The 16,613-nt window shown below is 39.5% G+C and overlaps 1 protein-coding gene across 2 annotated transcripts; it reads left to right on the forward strand.

Moving 5' to 3' along the window:
• The first annotated feature begins 314 nt into the window (after nt 1-314).
• AGA (aspartylglucosaminidase) lies at nt 315-12,428 on the forward strand. 2 transcript variants are annotated; one of them, XM_011959577.1, is made up of 9 exons: nt 315-569; nt 2,440-2,593; nt 3,190-3,302; nt 4,400-4,512; nt 5,743-5,857; nt 6,910-6,985; nt 8,743-8,850; nt 9,864-9,997; nt 11,398-12,428. In XM_011959577.1, exons 1-9 carry the CDS (start codon nt 443-445, stop codon nt 11,496-11,498), a joined length of 1,041 nt encoding a protein of 346 aa, XP_011814967.1. In that variant the 5' UTR covers nt 315-442; the 3' UTR covers nt 11,499-12,428. The 2 variants fall into 2 exon arrangements, with proteins under 2 accessions (XP_011814967.1, XP_011814968.1); XM_011959578.1 differs by having other exon boundaries at nt 6,910-6,963; nt 8,751-8,850.
• Nucleotides 12,429-16,613: the final 4,185 nt, after the last annotated feature.

Below are 16,613 nucleotides of genomic sequence, written 5' to 3' on the forward strand. Positions count from 1 at the left end.
AATACACTGAGTTTGACAAACTTTTCAACTTCAACTTTAAATTAAAAAGACAGTAAAAGAACCAAATCCATAGTACACAGCGATCAGCTAAAGTTCCTAGGGCCCTGCAACCCAGAGTTGAATAATTTTGTATTAATTTCCCAATATCAAGCTAAATCTAACAACAGGAAAAGCAACAACTTGTTTGGCTATTTTAAAAATCTGCACAGCACTTAAGAACAAGCACCTCAGTGCAGGGAACAGCTAGCTCAGCACCGCGTGACACCACGCTCCCGCTCCCGCAGGCCCGAAGACGCCAGGTCCCGCGAGAGTTGAGGGAGACCTCGGCGAACCCCCGAGAGAGCGGGCGTGGCCGCCAGGCGGGCGGGGCACCTGGGATTAATTGTTCCGCGATCGCTGGCTGCCGGGACTTTTCTCGCGCTAGTGTCCTCGGCACTCAGCTATGGCGCGGAAGTCGAAGTGGACTCTGGTTCTCGTGCCGCTTCTGCTCTGCCAGGCCCTAGTGCGCTGCTCCAGCCCTCTGCCCCTGGTCCTCAACACTTGGCCTTTTAAGAATGCAACCGAAGCAGGTGCGGGTTGGCGGCCTGGGTGGGTGGCTGCGCCGCGAGAGCTTGCGGGTGGGGAGGACCAGCCCGCCCCGCTGCAGTCACCGGGCCAGGAGGACTGACGAGCGCCGAGCTGGGCCGGGCTTCGCGGTCCCGCCCTCTAGCTCTTCCTGAGTCTGCAGCGCGGCTCAGTCTCTTCCAAGTGGCCTTTACTGCATCCTCCCTACCTACAACTGCTGCATTTTAGGTCCTCCTTTCCTGCAGCGCAGTAATTTTTCCACCCTGCTGCTGACCATAGTTATGTCCTTTATGCTTTACTCAGGTAGCACGTACGCTTTTTTGCCTGACACTCAGTCTTTTCGCGAGCTGTCTACGTCTCCTCCTCTCATTTCTGATCCCTCAATTCTTCGCAGTTTTGTAGACGACTAATAGTTTCCCAGCCATAGCGAACTCTTTTCCCATTTACTTTTTTTGCCACGTGTTGTCATGCTTTACTTGCCACCTAGAATTCGAGGTTCCAACCTTTGCTGTACCTTAACACTATCTGCGGAGCTTCTCAGAAATTCTGGCGGCGCCCACCTCCTGTGATTGTGATCTGACTGCTGGAACCAGGGCAACTGTGTTTTTTTTTTTTTAAAAAAAAGCTCCCTTGGTGATTTCGATTTGCAGACAGGGTTGAGAACCGCTAAGCTAAGGTATCACCTCTTCCAGGATGAGTTGTCTGACCTAATTGCCCTCGTGCTTGTGCCCGGAATGAGTTAGGTTCCTGTCTTCTGCGTCTTGTTAATAGCCCTTACGTCCCATTATCCTGGCATTTTCCTCTGTACTATGCTTGTTTCTTTCATTTGCTTAATGACCAGAAGAATCAGTTTTCAGACCCCTCCTCCTCCATCTGAGGTTGCTAACATATTAACTTTCTGGGGCAGAATTGACTCCAGAATTTGGTGGAGCTAAATTTCTGAATTATAGACAGTGCATACGATTCGGAGAAAATGAAGAAACAGGCTGTGAGAAAGATATTCCCAGCGATAATGAGACGAGAAGAAAGTGCAGCAGTCTGGGCGGGAGACAGTTCTGTGTAAGCTGCCTGTATTGAAAGAGGGAACTTGCGTAAATACACTTTCAAGCCTGTAGGTGCTGTAATGATGCTTAAAGTGTCTACCAACAAGAGCACCTGCCCTTCAAGGAATTCTGTTGTTACCAGGAAAGAAATTGTCCATGGAAGACCCTTCCCCACACCCCCACATGTATGGGATCCTGGCTCTGCTAGTTACCAACTGTGTGACCTTAAACTAACTGCCTGGCCTCTGGCTCCGTTTCCTTTTCTTTAAAATGAGGGTCGTGATGGTACAGTACCTACCACAGAAGCTGTTATGAAGACGCAATGAACTAATTCATATGAAGTCCACGTTGTAATTGTTTGCTGTTAAGTATTAATTAAGACTTGCTGGGATAGGTGTTACCTCAAGACACATATTAATTATGCATATTTTAATCTAATGATGCAGAAGAAATGTGTGAAGAAGGCTGTGGTTTAGTGGATTTTTTATTTAACTGCCTTTTAGTAGTTTCGATGGTACCTTTTAAAATAAAGGAGGGGATACTGATTTTGTTTCTTACACACAGAAGAAATAGATATTAGGAAATGGAAAAAAACAAAAACAAAAACTTCACTTTGCACTAATAGCCAGTTTTGAGTTCTTCTGATAACTAGTTAAATAATTTTGCCTCTTACCACTCTGACTCCTTTGTAGCACTTGATAAACTAATGTGTTAAAAAGTCAGTTTAACTCACTAAATGCGAAAAAGTTGTTAAATTGGAGTTGGTTTGTTGCATTTGGCTTTGAAAAATATATGTAAATATCAACAAGCATTATTGGGATTTGATTAACAGCGTGGAGGGCATTAGCATCTGGAGGCTCTGCCCTGGATGCGGTGGAGAGCGGCTGTGCCATGTGTGAGACAGAGCAGTGTGACGGCTCTGTAGGCTTTGGAGGAAGTCCTGATGAACTTGGAGAAACCACATTAGATGCCATGATCATGGAGGGGTAAGAACACCGTTCAGGTCCTGTTTATTATGTTGAGTTACATTTAGAGTCATGGTCTTCCGAGAGAGCAAGATGAAAGAATGCGTGAGTTTTGTCACAGGTCAAAACCCCTAGCTGATTATACTTGACCTTTCTAAACACAGTTTCCCTCTCAACTAAAAAAAAAAAAAAAAAAAAAAATCAGAGTAATAGAAATATCACATGGACAGATAGGTAGTCTCCTTAGAACCGGGAGAATGCCAAGCTAAAAAACTATGTCTCTGACCTTATAAACAATCGTTTATCTGCTGTCCACAAATCCTGTGGTTTGCCTGACCTGAAGCCTTCAGGCCCCTTTCAAAAGCCATATTTAAAATTAGCTTGAAGAAACTGAGAATTTTAGTGCTGTTGTGCTATATGGCAAGTTGATTTTCTATTTTTTCCCTAATTTTGTCCGATTGTGGGAATCTATATGAACTTCATGGATGTGCTGTCACTTCTGTGTTAAGATGGTGGAGTTTAACTGCAAAACACTGTTGATTGGAGAAAAGCAATGTTTTTAATGTATGAACCTCTGAAAACTTCTTAATTCTTAACTGCATTCTATTTTCTTGCAGCACTACTATGGATGTAGGAGCAGTAGGAGATCTTAGACGAATTAAAAATGCTATTGGTGTGGCACGGAAAGTACTGGAACATACAACACACACACTTTTAGTAGGAGAGTCAGGTATTGTTTTAACTACACTGAAAATTTTTCTAGTCTTTTGACTATAGTTTTCACTGAAAAATAGTACAAAATCATGGATAAAAGCAGACCTACGTTCACATCCCAGCTGTTTTACTTAACATCTATTTAACTGGATAAGTAACTTCTAAATCTCTTTACTTCTTCATCTCTAAGAAGAAGGGAATGGAAGTTTTGCTATGGCGGTGTCTGTTATTTGAACACCTTCCAAGTTACAGACCAAAAACCATACAGTGACCTGTACTCAAAATTTAGTGTTTATGATCTGTTATCTAACAACTCCAGTAGTCTTCCCTCAATTTTGTAGCATCTACAGAATTAGAAACTACCTGACAAGTAAAAGGATCTGCTACCCATTCGTTGGAATGCAGTTGTTCCTTTGGTGTCTCAAAGTTTTTTTTTATATGCAGGCATTGCAGTCTAGTTTCAGTGCAATTCTAAGACTCAGTATTGGTGAGAAGTGTGTCTTTTCTTTTGTGAAGTGGAAGGAGGAAAATTTGTGGAGGAGGTGAGATGGGAAGAGAACTCCTTTTCTTTTCTTTTTTTTTTTTTTTGAGATGGAGTTTCGCTCTTGTCACCCAGGCTAGAGTGCAATGGCACGGTCTCGGCTCCCTGAAACCTCCCCTTCCTGGGTTCAAGTGATTCTCCTAACTCAGCCTCCGAAGTAGCTGGGATTACAAGCACGCACCACCATGCCCAACTAATTTTTGTATTTTTAGTAGAGACGGGGTTTCACCATGTTGGCCAGGATGGTCTCAATCTCTTGACTTGGTGATCCACCTGCCTCCACTTCCCAAAGTGCTAGGATGACAGGCATGAGCAGCTGCACCCGGCCAGAATGAGAACTCTTGTAATGCATACCCCAACGGCTTTAAGTAGATCAGTTTTAGGAAGGACATAAAGGAAATTGAAGGTGTAAATACTGAGTCTCTTAAAACCGTTCATGTATGAATACTCCTTCGAAAGTCTTTGTGTAGCTCTCTTAAGATGCTGCTGACCCAGAATGCCTCTAGTACATATATTTTTGTTGAAAAGACAATACTCGAATAATTTACACTTTCCTTTTTTCCAATCTCCAGCCACCAAATTTGCCGAAAGTATGGGGTTTGTCAATGAAGATTTATCTACCAGTGCTTCTCAAGCTCTTCATTCAGATTGGCTTGCTCGGAATTGCCAGCCAAATTATTGGAGGGTATGCACACGTATTTAATTTAAAAAAATAAGTTAATTGAAGATATTAAATGACATCCTTTCTGCTCACTGTTGCCTGCCTGTTGTCTAGGATGCTGGTTAGCATCCTGGCTGTACATTAGAACCAGTGGTTTTAGTTTAGTTGACTCTGTAGGTATGGATATTCCTGAAACACCTCTAGCTGCATTGGATACATATCCAGCGTGGAGAGCTACTGGTCTCTCGCAACAGTTTTCAAACTGAAGTTTCTGTCATGTGGAGGTGGCTGCCTCAATCAGGGCTGCTGCTTGTATTTCCTTGTAACTAAGTCTAAAAAATCAGTTTGGAAACTATGAGTCTAAAATATTTCTTAGATTTTATCTGTGTGCAGTATATCCAATATCTTGTTCTTGACTTGAGAACATATAATATTACATGTCTAGTATGTTACCAGTGGAATGATTTGTCTTTAATGGGACTTTTAGCATAAATCAGTTTGCCTTTGCCATACAGAGTCCTTCTGTGGGATATCTTAGTCTCTCATCTATTTCTTCCCTAAGTCCTAATTACTTTTGAGTAGCCATCAGGTCAGAAGTCCCTTGGGTTAGCACTTGAAAGAGGCTAATCATAAAACGAAGTTAGGGGAGGCACTTAGTGCAGTGATGTGTGAGACATGAGGAATAGGAATAGGTTTCTTGTTTTAATATCAGTCTACATACACAACCTCAATTTATGAGTTTGCGTTATATTCTCGAGCCTTTAAGATTTATAAAGATATCTTAAAGCACAACTTAGAATATATTCACATAAACCTAGCTTTGAAAAAACAATAAAAGCTTTTAAAACATATTTTACTTTAAATCTCAGAATTCTTTGCCAAGGAACAAATTTCTGAGATTTAGAGGTCCAGTGTGTATCTAATTTGTTTAAGGAATAATGTCTAATTTTAAAACACTATATATCTACTACTGTGTTGAGAATTTTAGGCATGTAAAGAGACAAATTAGGGACCTGTGTCATGCAATAGATACCTATATTATTTAATTCTTAGACTAGAATGGATATTCATTACAATTATTTACCTTATTTGTTTTTATATGAGACTTAGTGATTTCTTAGCTTTTAATTCTTATCTTTAAGTTACCACATGTCTTTTCCTGATTTGTTGCTAGTGTTTAGTGATTGTACATAATTTCTTGGCAATTTCTAAAAATACCCTTTGTAAGAAGTAAAACTTAAATCTTGTTTACAGAATGTTATACCAGACCCCTCAAAATACTGCGGACCCTACAAACCACTTGGTATCTTAAAGCAGGATATTCCTATCCATAAAGAAACAGAAGATAATCGTGGTCATGACACTATTGGTAATTTGCCTTTTGTGCAGTTTTTATGGATAAAGTTTAGTTAATTATCTTCCTGTGGCTCTTCCCTATTCTTCTACCAGAAGTTGATTTTGATTGTTTTAACTGTCAGTTAAGTGTGCCTCTCTATAGATAGCTTAATCTTGTCTTAGCAACTGTATAAAATTTGGTAAATTATTTATACAAGACACCTAAAACCCAACGACTACTCACTTGTGGATTTTTAAATCTTTATTTGATTTTTCATTTTTTGGCAGTGTTATGTTGCTGTATTTTAGTGACCTTAAATAACTTTTTCCAAGTTATAATGTTAAAAATTTACATTAGTCTTTGTCTTAGTTTGTTTTTCGCTGCTATAACAGACTACCACAGACTGGGTAATTTATAAACAAAAGTTGATTTGGCTCACAGTTCTGGAGCCTGAGAAGTTCAAAAACAGGGTGCTGGCATCTGGCAAGGGCCATCCCAAGGTGGCAGTCAAGAGACAGGAAATTGAGTAGAACTCATCCTTTATGTCAGGAGCTCACTCCCTGCAATAATGGCATTAAGCCCTTTTAGCCTTAATCACCTCTTAAAGGCTCCATCTGTTAATAATAATGAATAATGTTAATTGCCTGTTACCATGGCAGTTAACAAAATACCCAGACTGGGTGGCTTCTAAACAACAGAAATTTATGTCTCACAGTTATGGAGGCTGGGAAGTTCAAGATCAAGGTGCTGGCAGGTTCTGAGTTTGGAGACAGCTTGTTTCCTGGCTCATGGATGGCATCTTCTTGCTGTGTCCTCACGTGGTGGAAGGGGCGAGGAGGCTCTCTGGGGCCTCATTTATAAGGGCATGAATTCCATTCATGGGGATTCTGTCCTCATGACCTAATCAGCTCCCGAAGGCCTCACCTCTTGATACCATCACCTTGTGGAATAGGATGTTGATATGAATTTGGGGAAACACAAACATTCAAACCACAGCAGTTATTACTGCCTGCTCAATTATTTGGTTATATTTGAGGTAAACTTTATACACCTACAGTGTGTTTTTTTTTTTTTTTAACTTCTAGGCATGGTTGCAATCCATAAGACAGGACGTATTGCTGCTGGTACATCTACAAATGGTATAAAATTCAAAATACATGGGTTAGTGTTTCCAAAAGAACAGAGCTGTCAAATATACATTGAATGCAGAGCAATATATGCCAGGTGCTATGGGGGTTGCAAAGCACAGCCCTAGTCTCACAGCTACGATGAATGAGTGTGAAAGAAAATGCAGTACTGTCTGCTGAGTGCCACAGGACAGGGAGTCACAGCCAGTGCTGTAGGGTTTAGGGGTAGCAGAGGTGATTGCTTTAAGCTGGGGTAGTTAGGAACACCAGTAAAGTGATGCTTAGAGATGAGCCCTGACTCATGGTAGTTGAGGGTCAGCACTCCTACTGGCTAGGAAGGTTGTGTGTGTGTATGTGTGTGTGTATTCAGAACTCCCACTGACTTGGAAAGAAGGTGCGTGTGTGTATGTGTTCAGAACTCCCTACTGGCTTGGAAAGAATGTGTGTGTGTGTGTATGTGTGCGTGCATGCTCAGGGCTCCCACTGGTGTGGGTGTTTGGGGGGGTGTGTGTGTGTTCAGGGCTCCCACTGACTAGGGAAGAAGGGGTGTGTGTGTGTGTGTGTGTGTGTGTTTTGGGGTAGGGGAAGTGGTATTGGAAGATAAGACTGCAAGAGAAGACTGGAGCCAGATTTAAGGTGTCTTAAGTCAGTTTAAGGCATTCTGGATTTAATTTTGAAAAAGAAAAGCATTAAAAATTTGTTACAAGAAAAAAATCTGGTAGAAGTTTGGCACATTACATAGGAAGCAGAAATAGATTGTAGATAAGGGAAACCAATTTTGAACATGTTGCAATAATCTGGAAATTAGATGATAAAGGATGGTAATAATAGAATAGTCACTGTAAATCTATACCATCCTGGTATATGCCTGACTGAGAAAACAAGTTCTTTTAAAAAAATAATTAATTTTAATGACAATGAAAATTATGTGTATTTGTGGTGTACAACATATTTTGATGTATGTGTATGTTGTAGAATGGCTAAATCAAGCTATTTAACTTCTTATCTCACATACCAATTTTTTTATGGCGAGAACACTTAAAATCTACTTAGCAGTTTTCAGCCGGGCGGGGTGGCTCATGCCTGTAATCCCAGCTCTTTGGGAGGCCAAAGCAGGTGGATCACCTGAGGTCAGGAGTTCAAGACCAGCCTGGCCAACATGGTGAAACCCCATCTCTAGTAAAAAAAAAAAAAGAAAGAAAGAAAGAAAAAATTAGCCGAGTTTGGTGGTTCGTGTCTGTAGTCCCAGCTACTCAGGAGACTGAGGCAGGGAGAATCGCTTGAACCCAGGAGGCAGAGGTTGCAGTGAGCCAAGATCATGCCATTGTACTCCTGCTGGATGACAAAGCAAGACTCCATCTCAAAAAAAAAAAAAAAAAAAATCTGCTTAGCAGTTTTCAGATGTGCACTCTATTGTTATTAACCTTAGTCAGCATGATCCGCAGTAGGCCTCTGGAACCTTCTCTCCTGCCTAACTGGAATTGTGTGTCCTTGACCCACATCTCGCCAGGTCCACCTCCCCCAGCCTCCAGTAACCACCATTTTAGTCGCTGTTTCTATGAGTTCAGCTGTTTTACACTCCACATCTGTTAACAAATTCTTATATAATTAATGTAGGTTTGTGAAAACCTTAGTTCAAAAACTAGTGAAAACCTGTTCTTTGTTCTGATGAAGAATTTACTTAAAACGGTATCAGAGGCTAAGTGGAAATATCCCTTATTTGGAACAGCTGATGACTGAATGTGTTTTACACTCGATTTCCTCCCCTAAATTGTTAATACTCTCTCAAAGCCGTGTAGGAGACTCGCCAGTACCTGGAGCTGGAGCCTATGCTGATGATACTGCAGGGGCAGCCGCAGCCACTGGGAATGGTGATATATTGATGCGCTTCCTACCAAGGTATCACTTCTTAGTGTGTGAATTTTAGAGACCTTTGGAGAAGATATTTTTTTTCTTTTAAGATAGAAAATAATTTTTGAGGCTGGGTGAAGTGGCTCACACCTGTAATCTCAGCACTTTGGGAGATTGAGGCAGGTAGATCACCTGAGTTCGGGAGTTCGAGACCAGCCTGGCCAGCATGGTCTCGAACTCCTGACTGTTTCTATTAAAAATAGAAAAAATGTAGCTGGGCATGGTGGTACAAGTCTATAGTCTCAGCTACTCAGGAGGCCGAGGTAGGAGAATCACTTGAACCTGGGAAGACGGAGGTTGCAGTGAACCAAGATCATGCCACTGCACTCCAGCCTGGGCAACAAGAGTAAGATTCTGTCTCAAGAAAAAAAAAAAAAAGAAAACATAATGTTTGTGTTGTGTAACCTGAATTTCTGTGTAGGAGCTGCTTTGAAACTGCATACAAGCTTGTTGCCCAGCATTTTGATAATGACAATCATTCAAGTGAAGTAATCACAGTCCTGTGAAATGAAGTAGTATTTCCCACCCTGCTTCCCGGATGCGAACGCTTATGGTCTGTGTAGATAACTGACGTGAAGCTACCGAGTAGCAGGGCTGTGATCGTTGATGGTAAAAGTAGGAAGCGCAGTCATCGTGTACAGCTCACCACCCTAGCTAGACGTTGTGCCCATGCACATGACTTTCCCCTTCGATCGTAGCTGGTTTTCCCATTGAAAATCTGTATTCTTTTTGACTTCTGGCCATTACTACTGCCAGTTATTCAGTCAAAGTCAAAAATAGTATTCCATATCTGAAATTCATGGGTGGATTAGTTGAAAAGATAGACACTGTATCAAAGTTGACTTGCTTTGTGGATGCTTTAATAGAAGTAACCGACTCCGGTTCATTTATATGTGTATTCTGTCTCGTGGCAATTTTGGTGGTTTTAATTCCTAACTTGAACCCAATTTGGAGTTAGTATTTCTTCTGTGACACTAAAGTTTCACCTCTGTTTCAATCAGCTACCAAGCTGTAGAATACATGAGAGGAGGAGAGGATCCAACCATAGCTTGCCAAAAAGTGATTTCAAGAATCCAGAAGTATTTTCCAGAATTCTTTGGGGCTATTATATGTGCCAATGTGACTGGAAGTTATGGTAAGTTGTGTTTGGATTTTGTATTTGTGTGAATTTCCAAATATTTATCAAACATACACTTTTTAAATATTGTTGTGTACAATACATTATATTCAACAGAAAAAGAGATTCCTTAAGTGGGCATTGAGTAAATGTTAACTGATGATCTGTCAAGACCCACAGCATTAAAAATATACCTAAAAGCCTCTTTTGATTGACTGCTGGTAGCTATGACCCAGTCTCTGACTAGTAGTTCTTATCTTTCACATGTGTCTTAAATGAAGTTTAGCTTCAGCTCCAGTACGTGTTGACATAGGCTAATCTAGTCAAATGTTTATACTAATTAAAAATAGACAAGGATAAATTATCTTCCCTATTTCTTTTCTCTTCATTATTTAAATGCCTCAGCCATTTAGATCTTCTCGGGGCTCCAAAGAGCAAAATGTATTAGTAATTAGTAAACCAAAGAGGTTAGCAGAATTATTTTTGCACTGTTTGAGGCTTGTCTTTCGCTTCATTTACTTTCTGTATGAGCCTATCACAGTTTCAAAGCATTTTAAGATCAGCCACTGCTGATTCTCATTAGTGAATTTTCAGATGGGGAAGATACACAGCTTACTGATCAATATGACTTATTAGGTTGGACTGCTTATTATTGTTCTTTGATCTTTTACTTCCCACAGTTCTCTATTTGAAAAACTTGTTTGAAGAATGCTTTATTCTTTTTTAAGCACTAAGACACAAAAGTCAATAAAAATTATGAAGGGGAAAAGCTTTATCAAATAAGGCAGTTTTATTGATTCCCTCTTAAGAAGTAAACCTTATTAGAAAACTCAAAGTTGGATTTAACAGAATGAAAAAAATGATAATTATATAATTGTGGATGAATTTACAGTTGACTAGATTCTTCTGTTTAATGACCGAAGAGGACCCCCCCCCAGGTGTTTCAGCATGAGAAGATGAACTTGATTAGACAAAGCATCATGACAAATTGCTCTTGACTCTTCCTGTGAGAGTAGAAGACTAGGGAGCAATGGTGGGGTATGGAGTTATGAATGAATGATGAGAATGTTCTAGTGGCTAGACAAATAAAATGTGGGGGATGTGCCTGAATAATTTTTCCTAAGAAAAACATGTAAGAACAGTTAAATAATAGTAGCAATGACGGCATGTGTGTAGATCCACAGCAACAACAAAAATCAGCTAGTTTTCTGAAGTTCAAAGAGATATTTTACCAGCTACCTCGTTCCTTTCATGGACTGTTCATTGCTTAGTCCTGAGGAGGATGACACTAGTGTACTTCCTGTGACTTAGACATAAGTTATATAGTAGCCAGTGTCTAGTCAAATAAGCAATATCTGTATTGGTTATAAATATGTACATCCTATAGTTAACCAAACGTCTTTCATTTTTGGCCCCAGGTGCTGCTTGTAATAAACTTTCAACATTTACTCAGTTTAGTTTCATGGTTTATAATTCTGAAAAAAATCAGCCAACTGAGGAAAAAGTGGACTGCATCTAATCCATCTTTTCTGTCAACATCTGTATTTAAAGAAGAAAGAAACAAAGGCTGAAAAGGCTGCTCACTATCATCATCTAGTGTTCCTCATGTGTTCTAAAGTCTTTTTGTAAAATAAACACAAAAATAAATTTCTGTTGATGTGGCACTTTCTGTATCTGAAATTTTATCTATTTTTTTAACCTTTTTTATATTTTCTGAAGATGGATATGTATATGGCTGTGTTTTGTATATATTTAAGTTTTAAGTGACATTTGGATTTCTGATCAGTGTTGTAAAAAATTGCTACTTTGAGATTTATTTCCACAGTGATATATTAAACCCAAAAGGAATCATCATATTTGGATGCTTAAAATAATTAGAGTATACAAGTTTTTCAGACCCAAAGAAAAAACCAGCAGAGTCTCAGCATGATGAGTCCTGATTGAATTTCAGTATGTCACAGTGATGCATCTCTTATCACTGATTATTGGTTTTACTTAATATTCCCTAAAAACTTGAGGAAGGAAGATGATATTAAGAACATGAGATACTCTTTGTTTTGTACATACTAGAAAATATGGGCAATCTTCTGATGAGGAATTGTGTTGAGTTTCTTTGCTTTTTTCCTCTTTTGGAGCTCTCTTTGTGAAAGTTCGAAAGCCACAAAAATATGTTTTACCCGCTAATATTTAGTATTGATCGTTTCTTTTAAAAATGATTCGGGGAACTTGATCTGTACTGTAATTTAACTAATCCCTTATGCAGAGGTGGGTATTGCAATTAGAAGTAAGTCAAGAAATATGTTGTTTAGCTTGGTTTGTTTTCCTAACTTCTGATTAACTATCTGTATGGCAACTCTACAGAAGTTGTGTGTGTGCTTTCTCAGCAGCATTTTTCCTTCAAAATCATCTTTTTAATCAACATTCATTATAAGTGTACATGTACGATATTGTCTTCAAACTTTAAAATTTCAGCTGTTTTTTCTGTGCTCATCTTAATGTTTAATGTTCTTTATAATTTAGGGGAGAAAGCTATCGTTTTAAGAACAGTGTAGATCACTTGTTCTGATACACCTTGCTATGTATCAGAATTCTCTGGGGAGCCTCTTTAAAAATGCCCTCTGTGCCACTAAATCAGATTCTTCATAAATGAGGACTTGAAACCTAGAATTAGCAACTGCTAATGGCAGCCCTACAGCTTCACACTCAGAGAGGGAATCTTACTGTTCAGGGTTACCTGAGGTATGCTAACCTGCTTAAACCTGTTGCTGCGCCTTGGAAAAAGAAAAAAACTAGATTTAAACTTGCGGTTACTTTAAGATGATACTTTGGTTTTGCATATTTGCTTTCCATTAATAAATAAGGCAATCATTTACAAAATCACCAGGAAAAGGAGAATGAAGTATTCATGGCCTGTCACTTGCCAGCAAATTATGAGTTTAGCTGACAAAAGCAATCCACGTATGTTTTTAAAGATGTTTTCTTTTTAACTCGCATTCTTCCTCAGAGAAATAATTTCCCTGTATTGTAAGTAATGGAACTACTTTGGAAATACATTTTTAAAGTTCGAGTTTTGACTGTAATGTTATTTAAATAATACAGATGTGTCTTCTTTCTTTTGAAAATAATTGTGTGTCCCTGGTGATGGTATATACAGAGGGAACATCTTTCATGGTGTTACAATATCAGTGTTCACTGGGGTTGTGGGAAATACATGTAGGGAACTGGTGAAATATTAACACAGTTGGCGAAGAGAATTGTAAGCCAATTAGAAATACATTGAATTTGGAAGTGGTTCACTAAATTGGGAAATGCAAGAAAGTAACTTGGGAAGGGAGCCTTGGAAAATGTGATCATGATTTAACTTTTTTTTTTTTTTTTGAGGCAGAGTCTCGCTCTGTGGCCCAGGCTGGAGTGCAGTGGCGCAATCTCGGCTCACTGCAAGCTCCACCTCACGTGTTCACGCCATTATCCTGCCTCAGCCTCCTGAGTAGCTGGGATTACAAGCGCGTGCCACCACACCCAGCTAATTTTTGTATTTTTAGTAGAGATGGGGTTTCACCATGTTGGTCAGGCTGGTCTCAAACTCCTGACCTCGTGATCTGCCTGCCTCAGCCTCCCAAAGTGCTGGGATTATGGGCGTGAGCCACCGCACCTGACCATGGTTTAACTTTTTATGCCAGACAGTAGTTAGTGGTTTGCCTCACATCTGTCCTGGTTGTATCATTGTATAGATTGCATGGCTATTACATAGCATAAGGTAAGGGATCTAGTTGCAGAATTTTCCCCATTCTGGCAAGTTGTTTTTGTTTTTTTCCTTTGACCTTACAAAAAAATGTTCTCACTTGCCTACTGCTAAGATGAAACTAGATTGTCCTAAGCACATATATGGATTAAGCAACTTTTCTATGTGATTCTGAGAACGAACATATTATCACTTAGATTTTTATTGTTTTTCTATTCTTTTTCTCTCTAAATGGATAAAAATTTCAGTGACAATATCTATAGATATATGTAGATATATACAAAGAGAAAGTATGTATATATATATGTGTGTGTGTATATACATATATAGTAAGTATATATATGGAAAGAGGTGTAAGTACTTGCCACCTGATTCTATTCTCTCCTGCTTTCTGCTTACACCTTTCATCTCATAACATTACTACTATAGAATAGCCTAGGAGTGTAGTGGGCATAAGTTTGAGCATTCGCTTAGCTCAATTTAACAGCCCCACTTAGAAAAAGAAAGTGATTTTGATATTAGCAATATTAAAATTTCTTGATTAATACTCCAGAGGATTCGGATAAACTTCACTCAAGTGCTTCGTATTTTTAGCACAATAGGCAAAGAGGAAAATGTTAACCACGGTATAAAATAAAGATTTTGATAGTTTCATGCTCTTTATTTGCTTTGATTAATCCGTGGAACTTAAAAAAAATTATTTCACTTATTTAACTGGGCAGAAAAGACTAATGATAGGTCGATTCTTATTTCTGCTAACCACAGTGTAAACTGGTTGTCACGAATCCTATTCACCAAACATTTCCAGCTCTGCCTACTTGGCCTCTCATGATCTGGTCCAGCCATGGGATGTGCTGGGCGTGAGTTCTGAGCATTTTTTTTTCAAACCTAACAACACGATGATGGTTGTGCTTGAGTGACCGTAATGAGAACCCCATGACAGTGCAGGATGCACATGTAGTGTGAATAAGAAATAAGCCTTTTTATTGTGACACAGCATAAACTACCCTATCCTGACTGATACATAAAGAATGGTTAGGCCAGGCGCAGTGGCTCATGCTTATAATCCCAGCCCTTTGGGAGGCCGAGGCAGGAGAATCACTTGAGCCCAGAGGTTCGAGACCAGTCTGGGCAATAACATAATTTTGTAGGAACAGTCTCTACAAAAAATACACAAAATTAGCTGGATGTGGTGGCTCATGCCTGTAGTTTCAGCTAACTGCAGAGGCTGAGGTGGTGAGATTGCTTGAGCCTGGGAGGTTGAGGCTGCAGTGAGCCGAGATCGTGCCACTGCGCTCCAGCCTGGATGAAAAAGTGAGACCATCTCAAAAAAAAAAAAAAAAAAGCTTAAACAGGCTTAAGTAGTTTAAAGAGTTTATGTGGAGGTTATTAAACAAGTGACAAATGAAACTTTCTAAAGGCCAAAAGGAATTTTTTAAAAAAATAAATGCCTAGAAAGATATCATTAGGAAATTAATCAAAAAGTTAAAGGTACTACTTTGTAGGAAGCTTGTGGGTGACTTTATCTTAATAATATTTGCATGTTTTTAAAAAAGAAGCGTCCATACCGCAAGACTCCAACTGTATGACACCAGACGGGGAAAAACTGTGAAGACAGTATAAAGATTAGAGGCGGCCAGCGGTTGTGGGGAGGGAGGAATGAATCAGCAAAGCACAGACTACTTTTAGGGCAGTGAAATTCTTCTCTGTAATACTGCAAATGGTGGATGTCATTTTATCCATTTCTCCAAACCCGTAGAATATACAACACCAAGCGAACCTTGACATGAACTATGGACTCTGGGCATTAATGATGTGTCAATGTCAGGTGTACCAACTGTAACATGTACCACTCTGCTGGGGAATGTGGATAGTGTGGAAGAAAGACTGTGTATGTGTGAGGGCAGGGAATATCAGGGAAATCTTTGTACCTTCCTCCCAATTTTGCTGTGAACTTAAAACTACTCTAAAAAATAAAGTCTATTTAAAAGGAAAACAGGAAGCATATATTATTTTTATGATGGAGGCAGGAAACTCAAGTATTAAAGTTCTTTCATCTGACTATGTGCTATTGTATAAGAGTAGCCAGCATTGATTGAACACCTAACAATAGTAAGCACTTTGATTATCATTTAGTTCTACCAAAAGCCAATGAGGAAGGTAATAGCATCCTTGGTTTAGGTAATTTTATACATAGTAGCTGCAATTCCTTCAGGCATGCATGGTGCTGGCTTTTGTTCCGGACTATCTTTTCAAGAATGTTTCTATAGCAAAAAAAAAAAAACCTTGGAAGATTGAGAAAGCGTTTCCCTCCTGGGCAAGGGGCATGGTTGTTTGCTGTCTAGTACAATAAAAATAATGTCTCCCTTTGAGACAAGGTTAGGCAGGTTTGCTTGCAACCCTTATAAAAGGCTGGGGTTTCCTAAGCATGAGGTCCCTCAGCTGTGATGCATGCAAACTTACTGTTTGCAGTATCCACCTGAACCTGCCCCTCTGTACCCCCACTGGGACCCTAGTAGGGATCAGAACATCAAAGTCATGTTGCTCACTGTGCTGTGACTAATAATGTCCTTCGTCTCTGACCCACATGTCTCACGTTTTCTGCCCGTTTTCATGAAGCTGTGGCAAGCTAACTTGTTAGCTGGCAAGTAGAGTGAAACCTCTGACCCTTGACAATTCTTGATACTGTCAACAGTGCTTAGTAAAAGAGCCTTATTTTGTTATTATTTGCTTTCCCTTGCAATACGTATTTGAGATTTAAAAGAAGTTGTAGACTTGCAGGTAAATTGAAGATAAGAGCAAAGACTGCAGTTTTGCAAGTTCAAACTAAAGAATCACTTGACAAAAGCCAAGGACAACCTTCTGAGATTGTTTTACAAATAGTTCATATAA

This window comes from Colobus angolensis, unplaced genomic scaffold, assembly GCF_000951035.1.
Source record: "Colobus angolensis palliatus isolate OR3802 unplaced genomic scaffold, Cang.pa_1.0 Scaffold5, whole genome shotgun sequence".
In the NCBI taxonomy this organism is placed as follows: Eukaryota; Metazoa; Chordata; class Mammalia; order Primates; family Cercopithecidae; genus Colobus; species Colobus angolensis.

Bases quoted from the DNA above. Each gene is read 5' to 3' on its own strand.
- AGA (XM_011959577.1), top strand. From the start codon at position 443: ATGGCGCGGAAGTCGAAGTGGACTCTGGTTCTCGTGCCGCTTCTGCTC. The intron at 570-2,439 runs GTGCGGGTTGGC...TTTGATTAACAG, and splicing joins TAAGAATGCAACCGAAGCAG to CGTGGAGGGCATTAGCATCT. The intron at 2,594-3,189 runs GTAAGAACACCG...ATTTTCTTGCAG, and splicing joins GATGCCATGATCATGGAGGG to CACTACTATGGATGTAGGAG.